The 14,593-nt window shown below is 43.0% G+C and overlaps 1 protein-coding gene across 1 annotated transcript; it reads left to right on the top strand.

The window, feature by feature from the left end:
* Nucleotides 1-6,306: 6,306 nt before the first annotated feature.
* LOC144119308 (uncharacterized) lies at nt 6,307-8,299 on the top strand. Its single transcript, XM_077651969.1, has 2 exons — nt 6,307-6,318; nt 7,910-8,299. The coding sequence occupies exons 1-2, from the start codon at nt 6,307-6,309 to the stop codon at nt 8,297-8,299; spliced, it is 402 nt and encodes a 133-aa protein (XP_077508095.1).
* The last annotated feature ends 6,294 nt before the right edge of the window (nt 8,300-14,593 follow it).

The raw sequence follows: 14,593 nt of genomic DNA, 5'->3' as shown, positions 1-14,593 counted from the left end.
TGGCTGACATCTGTCCCGCACGACATGATACAGGAAATTCCACAAGGACTTTTATGCACGAAGTGCCGGCCGTGAGAGCGCGTTGTGTGGTTTACTTCTTTCTGGTCGTGCGGTTTGTGCTGTATTTTGTATTCCGAAAGTAACTACTACCTTGCCTCTCCTATTCATGAAACCCCACAGTGCAACATTGTGCTGTTCCTCGCATGTGACGCAGCAACACGAGGCATTTTCACTTACATCAACACCACTTAGCTCGTAAGCGCTGTTTAGTTTCTCCGGCAGTTAAGCATAAATTAGAGGCATACACTGTTATTTGCAATCTTGGCAGCGGCATTACTCAATCAAGAATATCATAGTGCTGCTGAATATTTGTTAAGATCTAGCAAGATACGCACTCCTATCAGGTGTAAAATAACAGTTGGCCACATTAGCAAATGCAGAAGCAGAGCATGAAAATACTAACTCATTTTTGCAACCACTGTCCACAAGCTGTCATGTCATCTTGAATACGAATACTTGTGAGTGCAGCACTGTTCATGGCTTGATCCTGCCACACTAGTTCCTGCACATGGGTAAAAACATTTCCCGCTGAAAAAAAAAGGAGCAATTGTTTCGTGACGGCCGGAGGTCGTATTTTATTTTACTGTGCTCTAGGAAAGTAGTGTACCGTCCCAATCTAAACAAAACGCAATGATCGGTTATGCTTTGAATTGTGACATGAACAATCTCAAAATTATCTGCATTTAATGCGGTGCTATGAAATTCTTATCTAAACACTGCTGGCAAAGTTTGGTGTTTTGCCAAGCAATCTGCGCTAGCCACAAAACCGAGACGGATGTTTTCAGTTCCATGCAAGTGTCCGCGCATTTCATCCAACTGTTCAGTATGGTTCGTTCCATGTTTCTGCACCAAGCTTTACTCTCCCAAGTCCATCTACTTATGCAAGAAAAAAGTGGAAGTTTCAAGGCTAAATTGTATGCCTTCAGTCGAGCATTAAGGAAAAAACATTTCTTATTTCTTCACAGGCATGAGTGAGCACGGGTAAACAGCAATGTATTCATCAAGTGGAGTTCATTTGAGGGCAGACGGTTGCCAAAAAATAGTTTTCTTTGAAAATCTTGAGCTGTGTTTTCTTAGTTTCACTACTTTAAGCACCTTGTGACAGTATAATCATATATTACATCCTTAAAGCAAAAAAAAACACTAGAAATTATAGAGCACGTGCTAGAAAAGCACTGCATGAAGAAATAGATATAACAAATGAGCATAGCTGAGTTCCCATCTAAAACAGTCCAATGTTCTTTGCAGTGGTGTGCAAGAGAAGATCCATACGCGTCACTCCAGTGGGTTATTTCGGACACATCAGTAATCGTTCACATAAGCTTCTAATTGTTTCTGGGCATCACCAGGAGATAATTTATGAAAGGATGCCAGCCTAGACTCGAAACTGACTTTCATGATTTTTGGACAAAATTTACGCGCACCACATGGAGAGAATTTATGAAAGGATGCCAGCCTAGATTCAAGACTGACTGCCATGATGTTTGGACAAAATTTATGTGGATCACCTGGAGAGAATTTATGAAAGGATGCCAGCCTAGACTCAAAACTGACTGCCAAGATGTTTGGACAAAATTTATGTACAGATGAAAACACGTTGCGAAACTTTTGCCCTGCAAAATAGCTGACGAGTTTCCTGCGCATGTGATCTTTCTCGAACCGAATGGCTTTTTTTTAGCCAAGGACTGGACGCACTGCCGCACGATACTAAGGTGCAGTGCTAGCATCTCCTATGCCCAAAGAAAAGCGCACGTGACCGGCCCGCATCAGCCTTAGGCCGAACACGTAGCCTTTTCCGGAGTGTCACCGAGTCCGAGATTACGCGGATTGAGCGTCAGCATTAACAATGGCCAGCGTGAGAGGCGAGTCGACAGATAGGTCATGCGCTAGGAGAAAAAGCCTCGCGTTGCAGAAGCCTCAGGCAGCTTTCCGCCCATGCCGTAATCCCTGCGTGCAAGATGTCTCTTACTATGATTTTTGTGCCAACTGCTCCCGCTACTTTTTCTCCTTCTCACGATCGCAGAGTTATGCGAAAAATGTGACATGATTAATGACATTAAGAAATAGCTATAGAACGGTTCCCGGTGGTTTAAGAACTCGTCTAGAAAGCGATACATTTTAGTAATATATATTGTGTATTTGAAATCCTATAAAGGTCCATTTTGAGGTTTTTGACATTTTACTATAACATTTTCTCTTTTTCTAGTAAGTTTCTATTGAGAAGAATAATTAGAAAGAATTAAGAAAAAGTACACCTTCCTATCAACGACTGGAAATAGAGGATTTTCTTGTTTTAAACGCCTTTCCTATATTCTTACGTGATCCCAACTGCATCTGCCAGGAATAACGTCTAAGGATTTTCGATTTAGTAAGATTTCTGCTTAGTTGAAACCAATTTTTACGGCGCACTCAAGTAACACACTGTCAATATTATTTGAACAAGCTGGTTCTATTCGGCTCAAATTTTGCTAAAGGTGGCTGAATAGCCTCGTCACGAGGCGCATTCTTCGTGACGTACAGCGACAGACAAATGAGGCATTGAGAAAAAGTAGCGAAAGGAAACAGTCTACCCGCTATCGTCAGGCGCTAAAAACACAGCAGCCAGCAAGACATTGGGTCAATCCGGACCAAACAGCCAACGTTCCGTGGTGCTGGCGTCAGTACAAGCCACGCTCTCTTGCAATCGCTATAAGTTTCCGGGCGCCATCGCGCTCACTTGTGCGAACCTGACATTGCCGCCAATTGCGATCGTTGTTTTCGAAATTCTTGATTCGCAGATTTCGTTGTTGAAGATAAAAATACGAAGTAAAAATAGGACGGCGCTTATTTCACTGAACGTTTCGCACTGAAGTGCATTCCATTTGCTTTGCTTCTAGTGCAGCGCCGTTCCTTTGCTTTGTAGTCCCTGGTGCTTAAAAGCTGCTTTAGGGACACCAAAATGCCATCTTAGTACCAAAGACAGCAGTGAATCTGCGCCCTCTGTATTCAATGATAGCGTCGAGTTAGAGCACCCACCTCGCGTGTAAGAGAAACGTGATTCGAATCGCGTTGCCTCCACAATCACATCGGGTATAAAAAATGACCTGAACGGCGATGTAAACTAATAACTAGGCCTTGGGTGCGGCCTGAACATGGCGCACAGTGGCGACAAGCCACCTTATTCACAGCCCTAGATTTGCCAACTGTGCCGTGGTACTAACCAAATAGTAGCAATATCTTTACGTGACTAGCAGACATGGGGATTTATTGAGACAGGTATCGATCGAAGAAGGGCCGCGACGAAGCCTACGAGCGTCCGTCTGCCCTTCCTCCTCTTTAACCTCTACCGATCTGTCCAACCGTTCTTCTTCTTCTTCCGTCTACGCAGGCGCGTGACATTTCCCTCCGCACAGACGAAGCCCGTCGGGCGAGTACCTCTCGGAAGAAATCGCTTGAGGCCGGCTACATGCACCGACTGAGACTGGCGTGACAGTCGACCACTTTCAGTTAGGAGTGCTATAACGTAATTCAGGTCGCTTATGCACTCAAACACAACAAACGGTCCAGTGTAGTGTGACAACAGTTTCTGACAAAGACCACTCTTGCTTAGAGGTGTCAACAACCACGAAATCTCACCAGGAACATAAGAAACTTGTTGGTGCAGGGTGTCGTAGCGGTTCCGTTCTTAAGAACGCTCATGCGTAGATGAAATTTGAACGCGGGCAAGCTGGCGTGCTTCTTCAGCTCTCCAGAGTGTGGTAGCAAGAGACGGTTATCATGAATGAAAATTGGCAGTATGGTGTCGAGGCCACAGCGAGGCGAGCGAGCATAGAGCAGGTAGAAGGGGCTGTAGCCAGTTGTCTCATGTTGCGCTGTGTTGTATGCATGAGTAATAAACGAGAGTACGCCATCCCAGTCCTTATGATCTGCAGCGACGTACATAGCCAGCCTCCTTACTTTTGCAGCGCTTCTTTCATCGCCGCGATGCACCTCTGAAACTGCTCGGTGGCAGAGACCGCATCTTATTGTCCGGTGTTGTAAAAGCTCTGCTCTTCTAGTGCAGCACAATTCATTGAACCGCGTCCGCCTTTTAACCACCGAACAAAGGCCTTAACGACTGATTTAACCACACCTTTACGGACATGCTCTCTAGTAGATCGCTTTCTCGAATTGGGATATTGTCCTTCCTTATGCGACTTACGTTTGCAATACCGCTACGCATCCTACAACCGGCTTCTCTGCTTTTTTCTTTGCAGTCGTATGCCATCTGCTACATTAGATAGAATTCTCGCTTACCAACCTGATGTCGCCGAATGTTTCCAAGCCGCGCAGCACACAGAAGGCTGCCGCCAAATCACCGGTCACTCACGACTGACCTCCTGTATCCCCAGAAATCCTGCCACGACAAAGATCCCACCAGACCGCACATTTGGATGTCTTGTGTGGCTCTAGACCTAATCAGGCACTGCCGGACTGCGCTCGAAATTTCTTCCTAATTTTCGCGGCCCCTACCGCGTCCTCTACCGCACCTACTATATGAAGTACGTGGTCGAACCCCGCACGCCATCTCCCGATCGCCGCCGCCACGGACGCGAGACAGTTCATGTACACCGCCTAAGCCATACTAGGACCTCGCCATCTTACCGTCGTCGTAAGTTGCCTGCATAACTTGTCTCCCCCGGAGCGACTGTAACGAAGGAGACGAAAATTTGCGTCAAAAACGAAGGTTAACATTCGCTTCAGCAGCAATGCTATCACTGCGTACGTCTGGGCTCGGCGAAGTTTAGCTCAGAATTTTTCGCCGCTGCTCCCATCACCCCGGTTCCTTTCATTAAGCTCCCGTCATAACGCATTTATACAGTAAATGTACTTATGAAGCGGGGAAGCGTCTGCTTGTAGGAACCTCATAAGTAATACAGTTATGTTCCAGGGCGTGTGAATAATGTTCGGCTTAATCCTAGGGTGATTATTTTCTCCGCAAATGTCAAGGCCTTGCATCCGATTTTTAGAATTTCATTTCTCTTCAAGGAATGACTTAGCAACATTCACAGCGGGCATAAAAGCAAACTGCGACACAGCGTTGGCCGTGTGTCTAACTCTTAATAAAAGAATCTCAGTTCAATTGTTTCTCTTTAGCTCGCTAAAACGCCCTTTAGGAATGGCACCTCTCTCCTTGTATTTATTTATTAAAGTGACAAATGTTTGCATAGCCCGTCCTGTGTCACAGTCAGTATTTTTAGAGTTTGACGATAGCGTTATGTTTCTATCAGAAAACTACTCTTTATTGAAGAGCACATCCATAACCATAGTTCCTACCCTGTTGAAGAGAAAAGCGAAATATGAAGAACGGTTCTTCGATATTTATCCACCTTTGAGCTCGCGCTATAGGCGCCACCTACTTCGAACGCACTCTGCTGGTGATGCCTCTTTCACCGTGTATCAAATGGCCTTCATTTTTTTTTTATTTCGGCTATACTATTTGACGTTGCTGGTTTAGCACACAACGAGGTTCCATGCATTACTCTAGGTCTTGAATGTGATGCCCTCCTTGCCTTTTCAATTTTTTATTTCGTGCCTTATTATCAGCAATGCGGAATAAGCGGTTATTGTTGACTGAAAAAAAAAATATAGGACGCTAACACCATCCGTCACATAAGAAAGAAACGGAATGACGGAGTGGCTGCAGAAAAAAAGGTGCTAGGCCGCTAGGCCTAGTGGCACTGGCTGGGCGGTGTCCCGAACGGCTGGTAATGTTCAAACTTTAACCTGACCACCGCATGAGGCCGGCTCTGCGCTGCACTGCCCCCTGTCTTGAAGTGCATTTTTCCGCCTTCAGCTAAACATAGCAAACGCATAAAGATACTTAATCTGCGTTGTGAGCCTTCCGCGAAGTTGGGCCCCGGGGCACCCGGAGTGGAGATGCAGGACAGCTTGCACAGTGCCGCTATTTGATCTTATGGGCGTATCTAATGTTTCCGCTTACACTGGATCGAACTAGCAGCGGAGGGCTGCGGAAACGCCCTGCAATATTGCACTGCGATCTGGTGGCGCAACCAGATGTTCTATTCATTTGTTTCTTTTGACTTTTCCTACCTCTCTTCCGGGCACTCGATAGCCCCCTCTGAATACGTGACCCTTAGTCGAACCCGAAAACGCGCGCAGGTCCCGCAGCGCGGTCGGTATATAAGCCGGACGATCAGGGGGCCAGGCATCGACTATCGTGAACAAGCAGGAGCAGTCCAGACAGCAGCCGCAGCAGCCGGAGCCATGAACGCCCTGGTGAGTGCGCCCTAAACTATGGATCCAGGGGTTCTGCTGTGTTCGCCAGAAAGGCAGTGTTCGATTGTGTTTTTAGATGTATGTTACAAATTTCTTATTTCAAGACCTCGAATATTTGTATATAATTTTTATAGTACAAATTAGTATAGTAATAAAAATTTAAGGCAGAGGTAAAAATATGATAGTTGAGCAATACAAATTTGGGTACCCTTGTTGAAAGAACGTTTCTTTCGTTGTAGTGGTAAAGGGGCCTACAGTAGCACTGAAACAATTTCCTGCGCAGCGGAACGCGTAGAATGCACGGGGAACCTAAGGGTGCTCCGAGTTCATGGCGTATAGAGTGACGGCAACAAGGCTGAACAAAACCACGTGAAAATGATTAAAAACAACAAGCAGTGTGAGCAACAAAAATTCTCAGAGAATGAATTTATAGGCTTCCACCTATGCATAACTCTCAATTGATTCAAGCCGCTCCACTCTCTGAAGACGCTGTAGTTGTGCGTTGCGTACATAGCGCAATAAGCATTGTCAAAGTATATAGCCGTTTGTTTTATTTACATGTATTTGTTTCCTACATTCTTACCAATTACTATTACAGAGGAAGAAAAGTCGGAAATATAGTATGTTATAGTCTGTTATTATAGAGGTGGCAATGAGAGCAAGCGACCTTATAGCCGGTCTCGTAGTAGGCCTTAAAAGTGAAGGGTTAAGGCTTCCTAATTGGTTAATGAGGGTAACTTCACGAAGAGCAGTGATGTCGACGAAAAAGCGCTTTTAAAAGGAAAGCAGAAAAATGTGTATACGCTTAAGCATAGATAAAAGGCAGATTTAAAACGCTGGGTTTATTTAGGAAGTTGCGACAAAATAACCGCGCCATTCCAAAAACAATTGTTTGAACTCATATTTTCTAGCGCTTAGTGAACACAAGGGACAAGAACACGTCCTGTGTATTTGTGTTCTTGTCCCTTGTGTTCACTAAGCGCTAGAAAATATGAGTTAAAACAATATCCAACTAGCCCAAGTTTCTGCTTTTCCAAAAACAATGCTTCAACATGAAATATAAAGCAGCGCCCAATAAAGGTTGGGCACTTGTTTTATTTCTCTTGAAAGGGTACTGGAAAATTGTGCTGAGTGGTGATTATGCTTTTTTTTAGTATAAGAGAAAGGTCTAATTCAGCTTTTGACTTAGTCATGAAGGTGTTCTTCGCTTTGTTGTTAACGACTTAGTCATGAAGGTGTTTTTCGCTTTGTTGATACCCTAATCTTGGCAACGGAAAATGAATTCATTCTTAACTGTAGTTTACGTCGACATCAGGTAGGTATACTTGTTGGCAATTGAATGCAGATACTGTTATATTCATCAGTCAGAAGAACAGTTGGACTTCTTTAAATAACAGCTCGGTAATAACAGGGACAAAGAAGGTGTACGACGATACTTGGACTTCAAGAGCTTTTTCTGTTAAAGCTGTTTATCAGTGTGTTTTCTACGATTACCAAGTTGTTTTCCTCATTCCAGTATCTTTAAAGTTCCCGTTTACCTCACCCCAAAAATTTTGAGAGAAAACATAGAAGGGATTTCTACCTAACGCAGAGCATTGCCGTCGTTCTCTGTGCCGCCGTAACCACTGCACTGGCTGGCGGTTACGGGCTCGGCTACGGTGGACTCGGCTACGGTGGACCCGGCTACGGTGGATATGGGCTCGGATATGGCGGACTCGGCTATGGTGGCTACGGGCTAGGCTACGGTCTCGGCGGCGTTGGTGTGGGTAGCAGCGTGGCTCTTCTGAGTGGAGGCCCTGCCTTCGCTAAGGCTGTGGCTGGACCAGCCTTCCTGGTGAGAACGGTGCACCACGTCAACAAGGTCAGCGGTGGAGGTGCCCTGCTGGCTCACTCCGGCCTCGGCGGAGGATATGGACTTGGCTATGGCGGTGGATTGGGATATGGCGGATATGGTTACGGTGGCTACGGCTACAAGGGCTAGCTATGATGCAGATTTGCAACTCTCTCCTTGCCTACTACTACAAAAGGAATCCTCTGGTTGACGTTGGAACTGAAACAGTTGGTTCTAGCTTCATCAGTGCGGAATCAGAGAGGGCGAGCAAAGGCGGGATAACAATCGCCGAGTGATGATTGCAGACTCACCGTAATGCATGCAGGAGTGAAGAAGTCATTACAGCGGCTTTCACATTTGTGGTGGCTGAGACTAAAACTACTTGGGTAACAGATTGGTATATTCAGTCATAAAATTCCCGACTGGTGCTTTTCGTGACCAAGAAGAGTTTTCTGAAAACAGTAATGGCAAAGATCTTTATCAGCAGAGAATCTATTAACATATTGTTCTCATTTGTGCGCTTTAGTCATTCATTCCATTACATCGCGCAAAGTGTTTTCGTAAGAAACAGGCAGTTGGGAGTACTTCCATCAGCTTCATGCATTAAAACGTTTGCCACGTGCTGGTGCCGTTGTACATTGACTTCATACCTCAGGACAAAATAAAAATTGTTATGCTCCAAAATATTCCTTTGCCTGAATAATACAAATGACTCAAGGCACGATTTTGTGTGGCCTGCTTTTGAGTACTGCAAAGAGCATAATATATGAAAGAACAGCCGCCGAAACGTTTATCAGTTTTCGGCGCATTACTTCGGGAAAGGTAGCACGCTGAATTGATAACATAGAAAAAGAAAATATAAAAAGATAAGAGACGAACGGCCTTGGTGTACTGCAAACCACAAATGAGCAGCACATACTGGCACTGCCAGAAACTGAAAACACATTACATATTCTATGGTCGCATTTATGGAATGTTTTGAGTACCTTTTCGTGTAAACAAGTAGAGCGCGTACGCATAGTGCTGATGACATCATCTGAATGACAGTTTTGCATGCCAGGTCGTTCACATGATCAAAAATGCAGCGCGCCCACTCTACTCTCTGCGCCGTCGTCTTCGCAGGGCCTACTTAAGTGCAGTTGAAGCCAGCAGTGGGAAGCAACAAAGCCAACGGATGACGAGTAAAGGACTAGATTTATTGTGTGATATAAAAATAGCGCCAAAGACTATTTTATGGCAAGCTGGAACACCAGACACAATGCTTCATTGTTCGACGAAATTCTTATCGGTACTTTGAATACACTCAAGGAAAACGCAGAAAATGCATCTGTAAGATGTGTGCGAAATTCGAAGCTCAAAAACTCTTCGTGTCTGCTGTTCTGCAAAAGCCTGTTATTAGCCTTGAATACTCATGTTCATACCCGCATTCATACTCCGCGGTCATAAGTGTATGTTCTAGCGTCGGCAATGTGCATTCGTTTTTTCTGGGCCAATGTGCAATGCCCGAAAAGATGCCAGGTGTCCCATGTAACATTACGCCAGGTTTGAAAATATCCCAAGCCATGATAGCTGAGCGTAACTTTAACCACGTTGCTGACCAGCAAATAGAGTAAGTAAGAGCGTTTTTAATTTTTGTTCACCACAGCTATGAAATTCCTGATTGGGCCAAGCACTGGCCTGCAGTATTCTGAAATAAATAAATAAACAATTCGGAACAAAAAGTTTAAATTTTATCTATTCGCTTTCGAGTGAAGACTCTAATGCCAAATTGTAAAGCGCCAAAAGACTTGTAATGCTCTGGCTTTTTATTCTGATGTACACTTCAGATTAGTTTGGTTATTAGAAATCCCAAGAAGTAAGATAGAAAAAACACGTGGCAGTCCGCTTGCCCACTGAAAAAGCAAAGCACTCAAACGTTCGACTCGAGAACGTAGCGGCGCTCGATGGTCCTGCGAGTGTGGCAGGCTAAAACAATGACCTGCGCTCTGGCGAAAATATTGGAAGTAACACGGTGACATGCTGCCACGTTCAATGCTGCGGAAGGGAAGTGTGTGGTGGTGCGCAGTAGAGCTATGGAGGCTGGACCACTTTAGAGCCTTCCTTGCGTCGGTGGTGCGTTTCGTCTGTCGGGCCACAGAGAAATTGACTTCAGGAGCAAAGCACGCCGTCGAGTCACACAAAGGACAGATTCGAAATACCAGACTCGAAGCTCCAGTAGGCGACTAGGAACGCTGCTTAGTGTTTCGGCCACTGTACTGCTACCGCGAACACCACATCAGTAGTTTTCCGCCGGGAACACGACTAGGGGCTGGATACTTGCGTAGTTGGATTTCTCAACCACTTGAGAATCTAGCCCCGTCGCTGGTATTACTCTCAATTTCGCAACTAGCGCTAAAGTCATTGTGTTGGCCTTGACATAGAGCACCACTGACAGTGCTAATGTTCATATATCACATATCAAATGTCAAACTGATCAAATAAAGATGTTTCTTGGGCGCTCTACAATTCGACACAGACAATTCGCGCACAAAACTAAACAGTGTAGAGTTAGTTTTTGTACTTATTTACCCAATTCCTCAGAATAAAAAAGATACTGAGATTTACTATATGCAGAGGTCTACAACAAGGTGGAAATTGTGTTCAACCTCTGCGCCTCACTTTATTTCGATTTGTTCTCTAAATTTAACAGGACCCCTCGTACACGCGACAGCGAACACACGAGCTAATGTTGAACTCGGCCACTTCGCTTTCTTCATACGTTAAGCCAAGGCACTGAAGAGAATACTGCTGTTGCAATAGGGTTGATGTACTCTCTCCAACGGCTGTTTACTCGCTTATAGCAGCAGTTCAAGAAAATAAACCTTTGCATTTCACCAACGGACCAAGCTCACGACCAAGGAGAGTCTGTCTACTCGGCACTTATGTTCTTGTGGCCTGCATCTCAAAAAAATTCCTTCCATCACTAATTCCGCCGATTGTGAATAACGACGCCTACTTTTGAGGGGGAGGAAGAAAGTGATGCGCATTTGCTAACGGCACTCAAATAGCGCCGTTCAGAAGCGGCAGGCACGTCCGTACGTCTTGTTTCGAAGAATACTTTTCACATTTTCTGGAAGAAACTATGGGCATACCGCTGGGTTAAATTACGTTTTCATTTTATGTCTTTCTTAGGACTCCTTCACGTATCCATGCAACCCTTTTCAAAGAAAATTTGAAAGAGAAAGCTTTTTTCAAGCTACCGTTGTATGGGATCCTACAAAAGCTTCGTCTAAATGTCAGTGCTTAATAACACTCTGCCCAGAGATGAAACGACCTACTTCTTACTAAAGCACAATTCTGGAATGAATGGGCAACTCGAGCGCATGTGAAACTTCAGTGGCGAATTTCATGAGAGATTTTTAAAATAGACGAACGGCACTGCTTACCCTTGTATAGAGGAGGAAGAACGTGAATTCACAATGAGGAAGCAACGAAGACTATAGAAGAGACGGAGGTAAGTTCTCCGCACCATAAAACTGATTGTTCTTCTGATTTCCGCTGCATTTAATGAGTTTTGAAAGCTCTCAGCGCGGAGCTCTCAATCACTGCGCAGCTGAGTACAATTTATAAATAGCATGTGTTATCTCTTGAATTCCAGCGTTGATAGGTCATTAAAGTCATCCCCACCTAGTGTTCGTCTATTGGCATACAATTCCCTCAAGTGTCCGTTACTAGAATATATTGTAATCATCTGGGACCCTTTCAGGGTAAGAAGCATTCAAAAATTAGAGGGAATACAGCATAAAGTACTTAGATTTATTTTTAACTCATATGGCCGTGCATCTGTAAGTGAGCTCGTGAGGCGAAGTGGGTTACCCCAGTTGTTGAGCGTAATCGTGTTTGTCGATTAAAGTTTTTCTTCCAGCTCATAAAAGGTCATTATAAAGTTAATACTTCTAATTACTTTGCTTACTCCTCAGGTTATAACACGAGACAAAGGCATGCACTAACAATAACCCCTTTGAACGCACGAAATAACTGCTTTAAATATTCTTTTTTTTCCGAGGACAATTACTGAATGAAATAAACTTAATAGCGAGATTAATAACAATAATTCTTTATTGATGTTTGAAAAGTGTCTGTAAAAGTTATGAATATGAGTGTTTATATGCTTGTATTTTTTTCCCCGCCCTGCTATGATTTGTACTAGATCGCAGTATCTATATATAAATAAATAAATATGTGCGCCCAGGATGATGCCCACCTTGGAAAGTACCCGTAGCTTTGGTACCTGTAGTCTGTTTAGCGATTAAGGCGGAAAAGGTGGTTCTCAAGGAACGCTAGCTGCGTCAATACCCCATAAGTGGCTAGGTGTGAGAATGCGAAGCAAAGGTGCGGGATAAACTACACACAACACATATATCCGCAAATAAAGTAATTTAAGGTCACTGATGTACTTACGTGAGTAAATGGAAGGCTAAAGAAGGATTAAGATTGATTAAAAATAATAACACGAAGCAAAAGAAATCCTCAGTTCAGCCAGCTGAAAATGCCCATACATTTCCACTAGACTTCGAAAGATGCACAACAACAAGCACAACCTCCAACTCAACCTCCAACACATATCCAACTCCTGCTTATAATAGATAGATAGATAGATAGATAGATAGATAGATAGATAGATAGATAGATAGATAGATAGATAGATAGATAGATAGATAGATAGATAGATAGATAGATAGATAGATAGATAGATAGATAGATAGATAGATAGATAGATAGATAGATAGATAGATAGATAGATAGATAGATAGATAGATAGATAGATAGATAGATAGATAGATAGATAGATAGATAGATAGATAGATAGATAGATAGATAGATAGATAGATAGATAGATAGATAGATAGATAGATAGATAGATAGATAGATAGATAGATAGATAGATAGATAGATAGATAGATAGATAGATAGATAGATAGATAGATAGATAGATAGATAGATAGATAGATAGATAGATAGATAGATAGATAGATAGATAGATAGATAGATAGATAGATAGATAGATAGATAGATAGATAGATAGATAGATAGATAGATAGATAGATAGATAGATAGATAGATAGATAGATAGATAGATAGATAGATAGATAGATAGATAGATAGATAGATAGATAGATAGATAGATAGATAGATAGATAGATAGATAGATAGATAGATAGATAGATAGATAGATAGATAGATAGATAGATAGATAGATAGATAGATAGATAGATAGATAGATAGATAGATAGATAGATAGATAGATAGATAGATAGATAGATAGATAGATAGATAGATAGATAGATAGATAGATAGATAGATAGATAGATAGATAGATAGATAGATAGATAGATAGATAGATAGATAGATAGATAGATAGATAGATAGATAGATAGATAGATAGATAGATAGATATGTTTATTTGAGTGTGCCTCAACAGCCAAGTGGCCTAAACGAGCGCACACTAGGTCAGATACATCAAAAACATCACTTCAAAAGATTTAAAAGCAGGCACGAAAACAACAATTAGGCAAATATGTCCATGTCATTAAACGTTTTGTTATATAAGATTTGTAAACGAGTCATTGGACAGATGGCGTGCAAATCGGGATAAAATGTGTCGAAACATTTTGCAGCTTTTGCATGCGGCACACGAAAATTCAGCGACATCAGTAAGGTCCCACAGTTAATGTAACCGCGCACGACGTTTTGCAGAAACTGCATGTCACGTATGCGTCGCCTGTCGCCAAGGGTAGACATATTGAGGTCTGCCAAGAGAGAATCATAGTCGTAGAAACGACGGTGACCAATATATCTATCATAATAGATGCGTATGAACTTACGCTGGACATTTTCAATTTTCGTGCAATAGGCGACAGATACGCTAAGGTAGCTGCAACGTATCTCTCCTCGCATGTGAAGAACTCGCACGTTCCAGCGCAATACAGAAGCTCTCGTTTCCACACACACGGGCTTCAGTAAACGATTTTTGAGCTCAAGGATAACTATGACTAGAATGGTTCCATAAAACACGCTACAATGATTTAGATGCTGACTGTCGCTTCTTGCCTCTCTTTTAGTTAGATATATCCTGGAAATGGTTCTTTAATAACTTAAATATCACGCCTTTGTCCACTACACTCTCCTTCGGTAGCGAAGCATGTGGTATATGTTGGCTGGTTTTTTATTAGTAAGAGTGCATAAGCCATCATATCCATCTAGATACCCTTAATGCGTCCGGTAAACGCTGTGTCAAAAAATCCTGTCGGCCATAAAGTGTTGCGCCCGACTTTTGAGCAATGAAACGGTTTGAGTCTTCGCTTGCGCGCACTTTTTTCTAAGGCCCGCTTCGGGGATCACATCGCTTGGGAAGTTTTTTAAAAAACTATGATCGGTTTAATTTTTAATTGTTCCTTAGTGAAG

The sequence above is a fragment of the Amblyomma americanum genome, chromosome 2, assembly GCF_052857255.1.
Source record: "Amblyomma americanum isolate KBUSLIRL-KWMA chromosome 2, ASM5285725v1, whole genome shotgun sequence".
NCBI classification, from domain to species: Eukaryota; Metazoa; Arthropoda; class Arachnida; order Ixodida; family Ixodidae; genus Amblyomma; species Amblyomma americanum.
The sequence above is the reverse complement of the archived record's forward strand: the minus strand, read 5'-3'. Positions and strand labels throughout refer to the sequence as shown.